General features: G+C 40.6%; 1 protein-coding gene across 3 annotated transcripts in view; it reads left to right on the top strand.

Moving 5' to 3' along the window:
* The window catches only part of EHF (ETS homologous factor), a 31,982-nt gene extending 27,946 nt beyond the window's left edge, over positions 1 to 4,036 (top strand). For all 3 annotated transcript variants that reach the window (XM_057410921.1, XM_057410922.1, XM_057410920.1), the window contains exons 8-9: positions 2,110 to 2,305; positions 3,706 to 4,036. In XM_057410921.1, coding sequence (XP_057266904.1) covers positions 2,110 to 2,305; positions 3,706 to 3,805 — 296 coding nt within the window. In that variant the 3' untranslated portion in view covers positions 3,806 to 4,036. The remainder of the gene's footprint in view (positions 1 to 2,109; positions 2,306 to 3,705) is intronic.
* The last annotated feature ends 10,604 nt before the right edge of the window (positions 4,037 to 14,640 follow it).

Consider the following 14,640-nt stretch of genomic DNA (forward strand, 5'->3'; position numbering starts at 1 on the left):
CCCAGGACTAAATCAGGAAGGTCTGTGTGTGCATGGCCATGCTCGTGTCTATGCCTGCCAGGTGCAGTGTGTCCCAGAGACCCTGCTTAGAATCTTCTTGCAGAACTTCTCATGCATGTCATAACAAGCAAGCACCTGCCCCTCAATCCTGCCATTTTCTTCCCCTCTGATCTGACAGTTCCACTCCCCTCATCTGCTAGTTTTGATTCAACCTGATTCTGAAGATGTGTTACTGTAACTGTGATTTCTGGGCATAGTTCTATTATGTACTTTGCTGAGATTTTAATGCTGAAAATATCTTGTGTATGTCTTTTGCATCCTGCAGCATTTATCTGTGTCAGAAAATGTTAATATTGGACCTTTGCTGCATTTTGTACTAATTGATTTCATCCTGTTTCAGTCTGGTCTCCAGTTTATGTGTCTCTTCCTGACTCCTCTTCTTACTCTGCTCTGTGACTTTGCCCAGCCAGAACTCCCAAACTTTTTCTCTGCAGACAGATATCTTGCTTCGTTTTTGTGTGTGTGTTTGTATGTCAGGGTTGCTAATGAAAGGATTAGGTAGGACTTATCTGAAGACAGATCTGAGAAGATCTGAGGTCACTTGGTTTGTGCAGCATAGAGAAGAGAAGACCAAGAGGTGACCTCATTGTAGTCTACAACTTCTTCAGGGAGATCAGAGGAAGGGCAGGTGCTGATCTCTCTCTGCTGACCAGTAGTAGGACACAAGGAAATAGAATGAAGCTGCATCAGGGGAAGTTCAGATTGGACATTAGGAAAAGTCTTTTCACTGAGAGGGTGGACAGCCACTGGAACAATCTCCCCAAGGAAATAGTCACAGCACCAAGCCTCTCAGAGTTCAAGGAGTGTTTGGATGAAGCTCTTAGTCATATGGTTTAGTTTTAGGTAGTCCTGTGTGGAGTGGGAAGTTGGACTCTATAATCGTTATGAGTCCCTTCCGATTTAAGGTAGTCTATGATTCCAAGAACTCAATCACAGCCTTGTCACATGGAAAAGCTCACCTTGCCATGATGGCCTAATAATTTCCAGTTTCATCATTACTGCTCTCTATCATGATCTATTGATTATGTTACATGTGTCCAGATAGAGTAGGTCCACCACAAGTTGTTGGTTCTAGAAAACAATTTTAACAAAGAAAAATAATGATTTAATTGATGTTGCACTGTATACCATTTTCTATTTACCTTCATGTCTTTGACTAGCTGGTTTCTTTCTTAGTTTGGTCTAAATACCCTTGCATATGTTTGAAGTCAGACCAAACAACTGCTATCTTTCTGGCCCACCTCATCACTATGTTTGTTATTCTTCCTTCATAAACTACTACATCTGACTTGTTTGATTTATTTAGTATTTTTCTTTTTGACCTGGGCTTTCTGGTGCCATCTCTACTGAAACTGTGGGAGAAATTTGCACTTAAACTGGGAGGTCTACTTGCTGAATTTAGAGATCTGTTTTTGCCTTTTCTAATATCATGGTCAAACTTTTTTAAACCCGTTTCGCATGCAATATTGGCTGGCCAGTTTTGTCATTATCCCTCTATCTATTCTACACCTTTTTACTTCTTTAAGCCTATCTAAGAGATGTGGGACCAATACTCATTGATGTCAAGCAACATTTCACCTCCTTTGCCTTCTGTCTGTCTTCTAAAAGCTTATCTTGGCTCTTTCACATACCACATGATAATATCAGGTTACATGACATGCTGTAGAAGAATATCAGGAAAAATGGGCAAATGAGATGAAGGGGAGACTTAAACGTGTTATCTCCAGGGCAGAAACAGTGCCAAAGGCAGAAGGAAGCAGGAGGTGGTTTAAATGCTGCTTCTCCTGGTTGTTGGGGCTCCTATCTGCCACCACGGGGCTCAGATTGCCGAAGGCTGACACTTACCTCCAACCTCAGTGTAAAGGCTGCCAGTGTTTTTTGGCTTTCTATCTCTGAGGTAGGAGTCCTGCGCTCCAAGACTATGGCCTGTCCCTACCAAGCGGTGACCATCTGTAAGTTACACACTGTAAGAACATGACATAAAAATGGCAAGCATATGCTGGAAGCCTCTTTATATACTTCTTCCTCTTGCCCCCTTTCCTCTTTCAGACCCTCGAGGAACTCACCTTTGGGAATTTATTCGAGATATTCTTCTCAATCCTGAGAAAAACCCAGGATTAATCAAGTGGGAAGATCGGTCAGAAGGTGTCTTCAGATTTTTAAAATCTGAAGCTGTGGCTCAGCTCTGGGGAAAGAAGAAAAACAACAGCAGCATGACTTATGAGAAACTCAGCCGGGCTATGAGGTGAGCAGAGATATTGCTGCAGAAGACTGGGGCATGTAAAGGCACTACCTGAATGGAGAATTTGGTTGACTTATTTTAAAAAATGAATTTTCAGCAGCACCAATTGCTTTCTTTGACAACTGAGTGTTTCACAATAATTTTGGGATTGTAACGTAATGTTCTTCCGTGTCTTTTCTTTCCCCTCATGTTTCTGTATGCTATAATATATATAACATACATATGTGTTATGTATATAATATATAATCTGTTGCTCTCCACCCAAACAACCAGCGTAGGAAAGAAACAGGGACGTAGAAAGGTGAAAGTTCACATGCTGCTAAACTGGGAAGGCTTAAATGGCCTAGTAATGGCTGGAGACCTTGTTATTTCCATCAGTGTTCAGAAACTAGACATTCCACCGTCCATTACTTTAAAATAGTTTTACAAGATCTGTGTGAGGATTTTCTTTGCTTTTTGCTTTAACATTTTGAGCATTTTCCCACATTCCATAAAAGTTCAAAATGTATTTTTAAGTGGAAGCTGACATTTTCTCCTGGTCAGATTTCAGGTCCTGACTTGTCTGGAGAAAAACCCCATGAAATCTCATAAGAATGTGTAATAAATAATAGCTATATGCTATTGTGCTGTGTTCAGCAGTAGCAGTAATTTTTTCTCCTTCTTAGTAGCTGGTGCAGTGCTGTGTTTCTGACTTTCAGCCTGGGAACAGCACTGATAATACCAATGTTTCTAGTTACTGCTCAGATGTTTAGTCTGACCAAGGACTTTCTGATTCTCATGCTCTGCCAGGGAGGAGGGGAAGCCGGGAGGAAGAGACAGGACACCTGGCCCAAACTAGCCAAAGAGTTATTCCATACCACAGCACGCCATGCCCAGGACGTAAACTGAGAGTTACCTGGAAGGGCTAGTTCACTGCTTGGTCAGGCTGGGTATTGGCGGGTGGTGAGCAGGTGTATTCTCTTCCCTTGTTATTTCCCTTATCATTATTATTATTGGTGGCAGCAGTGGTTTTGTGTTATACCTTAGTTACTGGAATGTTCTTATCTCAACCCATGGGAGTTACATTTTTTCTATTCTCCTCCCCATCCCTCTTGGACTGAGGGGGGAGGAAGTGGGGGAGTGAGCGAGTGGGCTCTGTGGGCCTGAGTTACTGACTGCGCTTAAACCATGACAGCTATGACGTGAAATATAGTGAAATTCCAACTCAGAAGATAACTAATATAAAGTAAAAAGAAAACATCAACTTTTTCTTCTCTTTCTGTTATAATAATCTTACATGTTATATGTATCAATAGAAAATAAAGACTTTTCAGCTAGCTGAGGGATTGCCTAGTTGGAAATGGCCTTTTAGGACCATAGGTGAATGTAATGTTGAATCTTTCTCTATGTTTTTATTTCGACAGATACTATTATAAAAGAGAAATCCTGGAGCGTGTGGATGGTCGGAGATTAGTGTATAAATTTGGAAAGAATGCCCGTGGCTGGAGAGAAAATGAGAATTAAATATGTTAAGAAATAGCATTTAAAACACCTGGATGTAAATATTCAAAGACTATTTTCTTATATTTATGTACCAAACTAGGGTGAAAAACCAATTCTACTTCTGTCGGGAAGAAGGAACATTATCATTATTGGTGTTAAATTTATTTTATTTGAAGTATGTCCTGTATGGGGAAAAAATGTACACAGTTTTCTGTGATATAAGTTAACATTATAGAATTATGATTATTTTTCCCTTCTTGTGAAGTTTTCCTCTTTTTTTCTTTTTTTTTTTTAATCATACAGGCTTAATGTGATTTACAACTCGCGCAAAGAAAGGGAAGGAGCTAAATACTAGGGCATTTAGGGAGTATGATAACCTACTTTGGAAGGCAACTGTAAGTGGAGGAAACAGTACAGCATCTCTGAGCCAAGTAGTCTTCTTCCATAGTCAGCTGGTAGATAGCTTCCATTGGCCAATATTACTTGTTCCTCCCTTCTGATTTCTGAGTGTTTTGCTGGCTTCTAGTTGCTTTTGTTGAATCAGATGGTGGGTTCCTCTTCAGATAGCTTATCCTAGCCACTGAGAGCAGTGGTGCTGCAATGTGGCTGTCAGCATTTATTTTGAGAACCCATCCTACTTCCTCCACTGGGACCTTCTTTTGTAGGCAGAAGTTTAGGACCTGAGCTTACCTGGTACTGAGTATCCTCCCTAACCTCCAAAGGGCATTCAGCTCATCCCAGGGAAAGGGTTATTTGTTTTTAACTAACATCTTTGAGGTGAACTGCAGGAAAAGAGTCAATCTCAGGACCAGAAGCTATTGAAGGAAGATGACTTTTTTCCAACTGGGCAAACTTGCTAAAATACACCAGTTTCCCAGCAGAAATGTTAATACTCCTTCCACCTTATATGCCTAATTAAAGCATTCACATCCATGCAACATGAAACAGTGAGGAGGTGGGCAAGCAGAATTTATATTAATCCCATGGCATGAGAGAGAGTCTCCCAGTTCCTTTAAGTCATATGGTCCTCCCAGCAGGTCAAGTCTCACTTGGACAGATAGTTTCAAAAAACCTTTGATAAATGCATAGCTCTATTGCATGTAAAATATTAGTTTCCCCTACTTTTCTCAAGTCTAACTGTATATTGTATTTGTATTTGTCAACTGTGCTTGGGATTCTTAGTTTGAGGAAAACCCACCAACATAAAGACACTGAGATTTTGGGGACATTCAGATCTGGGTCAGTATTTTGGGCTCTCTCTAGCAGTCCCATGTGGAGACTGAATGTTCACTGGCAGCTTTTTTTTTTAATCCAAGTCACAAATGCTTCCTGCTGGTGCAAAGCACATGTAGAACATGGGAAAATGAGGCAGCACTTCACTAGGTCACTGAGGACATGAGATGTGGGAGTTGAGAAACAGAATTTTCTTGGTGATTTTAACAGGGGTGAAACCAAGATCAATTCCAACCCACTTTTTCAGGGATGGGGAATTTGGAAAACAGAACAGAGGCTGAGAAGTCCGGGAAAAAAAACACAAAACAAACCCCCCCCCCCAAAAAAAAAAAAAAAAAAGAAGAATATTAAGTCCATCCAATATCCATTTCCACAGTTGTCCCCTGGATTTGAATCCATATTATCTTGAAATACTGCAAGGTGCAGTTGGAGGTTGTAGGATATTCCATTTTTTGTTTGTATTAGGAGGAAAGAGATGAAACCAAGAGACAACAGAATTATCAATATAAAGGGTATCAAATGTGCTTATAGACAATTTGTAGGCAAACGTGAGAGCCTAACTTGTTATCTACGCATGTAGGGCATGTCAAACAATAACACCACCTCCTACACCATGTTTGCCAGATCTGTCACCATCAATTACCTATACACGACAATTTTTACTTTTCATAACCTGGGTGGAGAGAGGTTCATCTTATTTACAAATCAAATAATGAGCCTCTGTACTTCAAAGCATTTCTTCTCTCAGTATATCTCTCGTTTTTTTTTTTTTTCTGGACTGACTGTGCTTGCTTTTGCGCAACTCAAGAATTTCCTTTTTTTTAGATTGATTAGCTACATTCCACTTCCTTTACCATCATTTTGTAGTGCGTATAACAAGAACCAGGACACCAGACAAGGAGAGCACCTTCTCTCTGCTTTAAAGACTGTTCCTTCCCCCCACCCCATGGTTATTTGTAGCCCTTTGCTCCATGCTCTTCACACCCCACCAACCCCCTCCACACCTTGGGTGAAATCTGAAATCATTGGTACCATCAAAAATCCACAATACTGTTGTACCTTATCTCAGGAACATACATCTTACAGCAACTGACTGTAATATCTTCATAAAGCTGCTTTCTACCAGACCTCTCATCAGGCTTCTGGGGAGAAAAAATGAACTTGTGATAGACACGTGTCACTGCTTGGTTACAGAGCAGCAGCTAAACCTGGTTTATAAAGCTTTATTTAGAAGCATAGTGTATAAATCTAGAGGGTGATTTACTTTGGGCTCAGTATAAATGTCAGTCTTCCACTGTCACATCGTTCAGCACATGGAAATTGTGCAAGTTTCTATGCCCATTCTGCAGAACTTTTCAGATCAGGTATTTGTCATTCAGCATTACAATAGCACAAAGTTGGAATAGAAGCCAGCCAACATTTACTCTGTTTTACAAACATATTAACCTTTGCCGAAGACGAAAACAAAGGACTTTTCAAGACTACAGTTCTTGCCAAGGACAGATCCAAACAGCCAAAGGGAGGTTTTTTGTTTTTTTTTTTACCAGACCTAAGCAAATGGAGAAAATGAAGAGATGAATGTTTATGTAAACTACTATTTAAACAAAAAGCATTTCTGATTGCTCTTTTATATTTCAGAAGCTGAGCAATCATATTTTTAGATGTATCCTTTGAGTTAGCAGCTGCTGAACTGGTAGCACCATGTGTATAGATTTTTATTGTACCATAATTTTTCATATGTATAAAGCTCTAGATTGGAAAGTATATTATATTTATATAGTTACATGCAAATCACAATGTTAAACGTGTTGGCATGAGCACTCTCAAACTTATATTTTCTGCACAAAAATAGAGCAACTAACTCTGAAAACATCCTGAGAAACTGTATGTAGGCTGGTGAACCACCCAGACATTAAAATGTTCAGTTACATTTTCATCTTCCTTTCTGCAGCACATTGCATAATTCCTGCTTGCTTCTCACAACATCATCTTCAATGCATGCATGTGGAAACAAATCCAAGTTAGATATTTCACTATTGCCACTGTAAATCTCAGCTCGGAGACTATGTATCACAAAATGGTTCTAAAGAATGTTTCTATTTTTGTGGATGTGATATAAATTCAAATAAAACATGAAAGAAATTTTCTGATTCATATTTATCTTCACCTATTTATGCCTTGAGATGGGAACTGACTAATACAAATTCTTTTTATACTGGAAAACATTTTAATATTGTTGAAACAACTGATGTAACTACCACAAAATCCAAAAGCTTAAATTTACTAACATGGCTGCATAGCCCATTCATTGTGAAGATACTGGATTTCCAAACCTGTTTTATGTCTCACAGGCCATGCTGGAATACTCAATTATGTCGACACAGCTAGATTGCATTTCTTGTTTGGCTGCTAACTTTACAAAGGTCTTACTTCAGCACTGATTTAACTTTAAGGTGTTTTGAAGTGTGTGCAAGGGCTAGGCTGATTAAGGATGCCATTACTCACCCTGAGCATTTCCTTTACTGAATCAAAGCAGCTAAAACTATGAAATCCTGTCCTTCATTTTATTTTTCCATCTAAGCGGTTGCTACAAGAACACTCAGAAAGGTCAAGGGAAAGGATTCTCCCCTTCTACTCCACTCTGGTAAGATCCTCACTGCAGTCCTGTGTCCAGCTATGGTGCCCCCAAAACAAGAGGGACGTGGAGCTGTTGAAGTGAGTCCACGGGAGGCCATGGAGATGATCCGAGGGCTGGAGCACTTCTGCTGTGGAGACAGGCTGAGAGAGTTGGGCTTTTGCAGCCTGGAGAAGAGAAGGCTCCAAGGAGACCTTAGAGCAGCTTCCAGGGCCTAAAGGGGCTGACAAGAAATCTGGAGAAGGGCTTTTGACAAGGGTCTGTAGGGACAGGACAAGGGGGAATGGGTTTAAACTGACAGAGGAGAGACTGAGATGGGATATTAGGAAGAAGTGAGGGTGGTGAGGCCCTGGCACAGGTTGCCCAGAGAAGCTGTGGCTGCCCCATCCCTGGCAGTGTTCAAGGTCAGGTTTGACGGGGCTTGGAGCACCCTTGTCAGTGCAAGGTGCCTCTGCCCATGGCAGGGGGTTGGAACTGGATGAGCTTTAATGTCCCCTCCAACCGAAACCATTCTATGACTCTATGAACATCTCTCCTGATTTGGTCTGCAGCTTGAGGAAAAAAATGAAAACCCCTATCCTTAATAGAAATTCAGTGAACCCTCATGGTATTTACACTAGGGTGGGGGCTGTGGCTGCATTAGTACAGTGCAAGAGCGCAGTGAATGGGCCTGCAATGATCCAAGCTGTAGCCCTGCCTCTCTGGATATCCCAAGCTGATTGGTAGTGTGGGGCAGTGTGGTGTGCCTGCTGTGACAACAGTGTCTGTTGCTCTGCCAACACATCTGAAGTTGGGCTTGAATTGCAAACCATGAACTTCATTGCAGTGGGACAAATCACATTGTCATGCTCTATAATCTGCAAATGTGCTCTAATTTTAAGCAAGTGATTCCACTGCATTTGAAATTGTGTGTGGGGATGTCAATAAGGATGGTGGCTCTAAGTGTTAGGACTATATTGAATCATTCTGTATTTGGACCCAGAGATACTCCAGCGTTTTGTCTACCTAAACAGGAGAACTTGTTTCAATTGTAAGCACAGGTGCAAACCCCACATTTAGCATGCAAAACCAGGCCTGTGCCCTGAAAGAGTGGTCATAGTATGAAAATCTGAGAGGCCCAAGGAAGTTTTCAAAAGGAATTGAAACCAGATTTCAAGCAAGTTCAGGCTGAATTTTAAACAAGCACACCTCTGGTTTCCCAGTAAATAACCAGCCAGGCCTTTTGTTTGAAGCAAGCTGAGGCCAGTATTTGAGAAAATGAGAAATAAGAATATTTTTTGGAAACATGCAAATAAACACATGCTTAAAAACCTCCAAACTCTTCTTTTGTTGTGACTCAAAATGAAGGAAAACTTCAGCTTTCAGTTGCATTCTAAAGCCATATGAAATGAAAATTCAAGGCCAAATTCAGAGCTTGCAAATCATATGTAAACTGAGAATAAGTAAGAGGAATACTGTAAATGGTCTACCAAGCTACATTTAAACCTGATTCATAGAAATTTGAGGGCATGTCTGCATCAAGGACAAGTGTGAATTGCTTCAAGTGAGTGAAGTCTGGCATTGCAGAATGAAGAGCAATTTAAAGTTACCAATACTGATAGCTTCCAAGAAGTTTAAGTGGTATAATTAGAATAATTGGAAAGATAGATTATCTGTCAGGGTTTTCAGCATTTGCTCCCTTGCACAATGTAGTCCTGAGCTTTGTGCCAGCCAAGAATTTCTTGTGACAATTGCTTTGACTGCTTTTCTCCAGAAGTTTAGCATGTTCACACAACATTTTCATGTGGAAATGTCGAAGAAAATAATAGAGAATAAAACCCCAGCAACATCAGGAGAAAGAGAACGAGTAGATGGCCGCGTCTTACTGCACCAAACAGCAATGGAAATGCAAAGGCTGTATGCACCAAAAAACTTGATGCCATCCAAGTCAGTCTATTTATAGTATTTCCATCAGAGGCTGGTTGCAAAAATTATACATAAATTAGTGTTTACAAGTCTAATTATAACTGTAAGGAGAACAAGAAATTAAGAGCAATATGCCTATGTGCATTGCATAATCTTGTGAGCTTAAAAAATATTTAATTATGAAAGTAAAATGACTGCAGCACTATTTCTGCTGAAGAATTTCTCCCCTCTGTCTTCAGAATGGTGTGACATCCTCCTCTGCTTTCATCTAGTTTTGAATTTTCAACAGTAAGATTCAGTCTCAACACAGGGAATGAAGAAGGGGATGGATGCTCTAATATTGTAGTAGGTATTGCAAAACAAATAGGCAAACTACAGCTTCTTCTTCCTATGTTTTTTAATTCCTTATTCAGCATTTATACTGCTCCTGGGAACAAGGTGCATTTTATGAGGTTGGGGATAAATTTAGTCTGTGTGATGTCACTAAAATGAAAAGGAAAAATAAAATTATTTTTAAGATTGCAAATATTTCTTTTTCTACAGCTGAGTTTCTGGTGCATCTGCCCCAGTCAGTTAGCGTACTGTGCGGTATTATTTCTCTTGAGATGAGGCAGTTGAATAGCTAAATGTGGTTTAAAAGGGCTGATTATTTCTGTGAGAGATTTGAAACAGGCTCAAGTACTTACATTTACATTTTAATTTCAGTAACCCTGTATTATTTCTGCAGGAAAACCCTAATGCCAAGGTTTATTTCGCGAGAGTATTTTCATGTTCAAAAGCTCTCATTGGCAAATTTTGTTAATGAAAACCAGGCCGATTTCCAACATAGCAGGAAAATAAACAACACAAAATAAATCAGGATATTTTTTTTCTTTTACCATTTTATTTTTAACTTTTGAGAAAAGGTTGTGTAGTAATCTTCCTTTTATAATTGTATTACTGCCTTTTGAATTAGAGTCATTGCATTAGCAGTGATTCTAATTTAATAGATGGAGTCACCCTCTAAAAAGTATTTTCTGTATCATATCGAGCAGATGGAGACACAGGGAAATTTTAATTACTGACAGCAGCTGTTGAGTATATTTCTGTGTAAAGTAGACACATATGTTTGGAGCATATGCAGGTAGACATACCCTGCTGAATGGGATGTTCCCACAGGAACTGGCTTGACTAAATCTCTTTCAGAAACTGTTACATTAATAAGATTTGACTGAAGATCAGTTAAGCAAACCGTTCAGCAACGGTAATGTAAATTCAAACCTGGTGGAAAGTGCCAAAAGCCGACAAACTGTCCAAGGAAGCTCCAAGACGAATGCCTGTGACACTTCAGTACTTCTCCAGTGACTTACCTGGTTTTAGGAGTTACAAAGATAAACGTGGAGTTGTGAGAAACTTTAAGCACAAAGCACAATAATCTACGAAAACCCCACACTAACTATATTGGCACCAGTAGCTTAGCATTCAGCTGCTCGTCACTGGAAAGTTTGTTTGGGTTTGAGGTTTTTCTAGGAGAACCTTATAAACAAAAATTTCTGGGTAAAAATCACCTGCATCTGGCAATTGGAATTATATTTTGCTTTAATTGTTACTGTTCACAGTAGATCTGACATAAGCTATTTTATTATTTCATTAAAATTAAACTAATTAAGGATCTGCGCCATGAATTTTACATCCTGATGTCCTGATGGATCATTGCTGCTACCTTGCTTACCTTCCTTTCTGTCACAGGACCTACATCACATTACACTGTCATCCCTGATGCATGCCCTTCATATCTGTTTGATGCAGAGCATTTGATCTAACATGTTCCATTAAATCACACAATCTCCAAAAATCTCAGCACTGCCCCTCAAATCTTATCAAGGAACAGGGAGACAGCCTGTGCCGGAAGTACATTTTCTGTTCCTAGAGATGCCCTGCAAGGCCAGCGCAAGAGCACCACATTGGGTTTTGCCCTGTGCTTTTACAAACAAGGTTTATGCATATGCAGTAATTTTTGGTCCTGAAGAAGTAGGAATGCTTCATAGCTATTTGTCAACTGGTGTTAAATATTCTGTTTCTGTCTTGTATTTGTTTCTGTCTGTATTTGTGTCTTTATTTGTATCTGAGCCTGCAGTTTTGTGCCAGTCTAGAAGCTGAGATAGGTTCTTCTTCCAGTGATGTAAATCAAGTGATTTATTAAGTCAATCAGACCACAAAATGAGATTAGCAGGCAGACTATTTATTGCAAATATCACTCATCATGAAAATCACTTTATTTCCATTGGCAGGTGCTTCTTGACTGATCCCAGATTTTTACCCAAGTATAGATATACACTAGGATTTCCTCATTTCAGTCGTCTATTTCAGTGAGGAGCAAATGCCTTTTTAAGATGCTTTTTTAATCTCCTTTCTGAATCTTGAAAACTTTGGGCAGTAAGTGACCTGCAGTGTTGTGTGACAAGGATATCCTCGTGCTTCACAGCTCTCTATAGAAGCTTTCAGGACAGCTCCATAGTAATCAATGGGTAAGGAGAAGGGCTTTACCACTCTCAGAGTAAAGAATTTCTTCGTAATATCTCATCTCAGTCTCTCCTCTCAGTTTAAAACTATTCCCCCTTGTCCTGACACTACATACCCTCTCCAGGCTGAACAAGCCCAGCTCTCTCAGGATGATGAGACACAGCTCATGAAGTGAGATCATGAAGTGCTTTGGGAAAGTGAACTGCATCTTCTTCAAGTTTTGCCAGCTTTGCTCACTATTTCTCAGTTCCTGCCTTCAACCTCTTCTCCCATTCCCTTTTCACAAATGGGGCAGTTATAGCATTGCTGGCTGTACCAACAGAAACTGCTCTTTCCCTGAAGGGAATGTAAAGTGTTTGTCCATCAGCCCCTTGATCTTCTGAGTCTGCTTTCATAAGCTGAGACCAACCTATCCCTTTGGCTCTAGCTCACATGGCTATAGGCTGTGAATTTGCAAGTCAGGGAAATGTAAAAGTGCAACCCAAATCTTAGATAAGGGGCTTTTACTGAGCCATTTCAGTTTGGAGAGAACAGAGGACCACACCACAGGTGTGATGTTGCCCTGTTTCCCGTGGACTACAGAACTTCTCCTCAACACAGTCGTCCCACTAAGCCTGTGCACAAACGCTGGCAGGAGGAGAAACAACATTTGCCACCACAGACTCACAGACTGCAGTCTTATGCTGTCCAAGATCCCTGTATTTTCAAAGAAAGCTTAAACAGACAGACAATTAATTAAAAAAAAGAAAGGGGGGGGAGGGGAGGAAACGCCTTGAATTTCATCCTTCTCATGGCAGATACAATCATAACGTCTTAGGTAATTAGCCGTGCCTGAAATGATGATCACTCATTTTAGGAGTATATAAAATCTATGAGTTGCGATGTGAGGCAACCTGCAAGTCTCCATGCATCCTTCCAGAGTTCCCTCTGTACTCTTGTATCTCTCTCTAAATCATACCTCCTCTCCTGGGGGAAGGCTCACCAGAGCTTATCAGATTCAATTACTGCTGTTTCATATCAATGTTCTCATGTGAAACCAGAATACAAATAAGCCAAGACTACCTCCATACCCCCAAACAATTACAAATGCGGATGATTCACCAGTTATTCATGCCAAACCAATATTTTTCAGTATTTTATAGTTCATGACTGACACATTTCAGCATGTTCAGGCTGAAATCATTGGCATGCCAGGAGGCATCTAACGGAGAAGGGCATCCTGTACAGGGGTGTATGGCATATTCAGCAGCTGTCATGCGATCACTTATGGCTTATAGACACTCTTTGCTTTTTCAGTAGGTTTCGGGGTGAGGGGATAATAGAAGTCATATTTGCTTTCAAGGAAATTCAGGGTTAGATGATAAAGCTAATCTAATCTATTACCTTGCTGCCACTGGCAGAGGGACACACTTTGCCACTCCATGTCCCCAGATTTAGCCCAGGCACAGCTTAGCTCTTGCCCACTGCTATGCCCCCAGCCAACCATGGCAGTGCCCATGGCTCAGGGGGTGCCTGATGGCCCTGCGAGCTGATGCAGCTCTGTAGAGCTCTGACCAAGCTGGAGTCGGTGAGGAAGTAAACCTCCTATTGTGTCAGCCCAACTCATACCCACCACTGCTGGCAGCTGGCAGCATGTCAGATGGAGCATTTAGTTTATTTTACTATGAAAACAGAGATCAGGGTGGGCAGTACATTAAAAGTGAAAGATTGGAGGACACCAATAAATTTTGAGGGTGACAATCACCCTTTGGATCCTTAAAACCTGAACTCACTATGTCAGTGAAGGAAAGCAATTCACACACTGGGTCCATGTGCTCATACTGCTGAGGAGCAACCCAGTGCTATCAAATTTAAGGGGGCAGAATACAAAGAGCCATTGTCAGTGTCACAGGATCTGAGCAAGCACCGTCTCATCCCAAGTATGTTCTGGTGCTATGAAGTTTGGTCTCTGTGAATAGTTGTAATGAGACCTGCCTTTTATCTTGGTTTCCATCAGGTGCAATTTTTCAATACCCATACAATGAAAAGTTATGTGCTGGAGCTTAAACCCTTTTTTTTTTCTGGTGTGTAGAAAGAATTTAATTCACTATGCATGGATAACCCATTTGTTTATACTCAAGTTAAGAACAAAGCCAGCTAATAAGCTTTGCCGTCACCTTTAATAAATGGTTTCACAAGATAATAACTTCATGTGGCTACGCCCAAGGGCCATCAGCGTTTTTAAAGCCTGCTCACGTTTCAAGCAAAAGTCACACTGTAACAGCCAGCAACACTGTGGGAGAAATAGTACATGTTGGTATTTTGGCTCAATGTTAAGGCGACAAGTTACAGGGGATCTGTGAGAAGAGAAGCTTTAAGCAGAACCCCCGCCTCAAAAAGTACATACACCATCAAGCCTTTCCTCAGCTTGGAAGACGGCAAGGCTGGAAGCGGAGTCTTATGAGGAACATATGTCCCAGCTTAGCTGCCATGTGAAATACCTTAAGGTTGATTGCAGCTTAATTTGGTCATAGCCTATTTTAGCATATGAGGTGCTCCCTGAAAGGACAGTTCTGGCTTCCTTTTCTTGTTGCTGTGCGCC

Source organism: Pezoporus wallicus, unplaced genomic scaffold (assembly GCF_028554395.1).
Source record: "Pezoporus wallicus isolate ANWC-B61680 ecotype Strahan unplaced genomic scaffold, APGP_CSIRO_Pwel_v1 contig_5958, whole genome shotgun sequence".
NCBI classification, from domain to species: Eukaryota; Metazoa; Chordata; class Aves; order Psittaciformes; family Psittacidae; genus Pezoporus; species Pezoporus wallicus.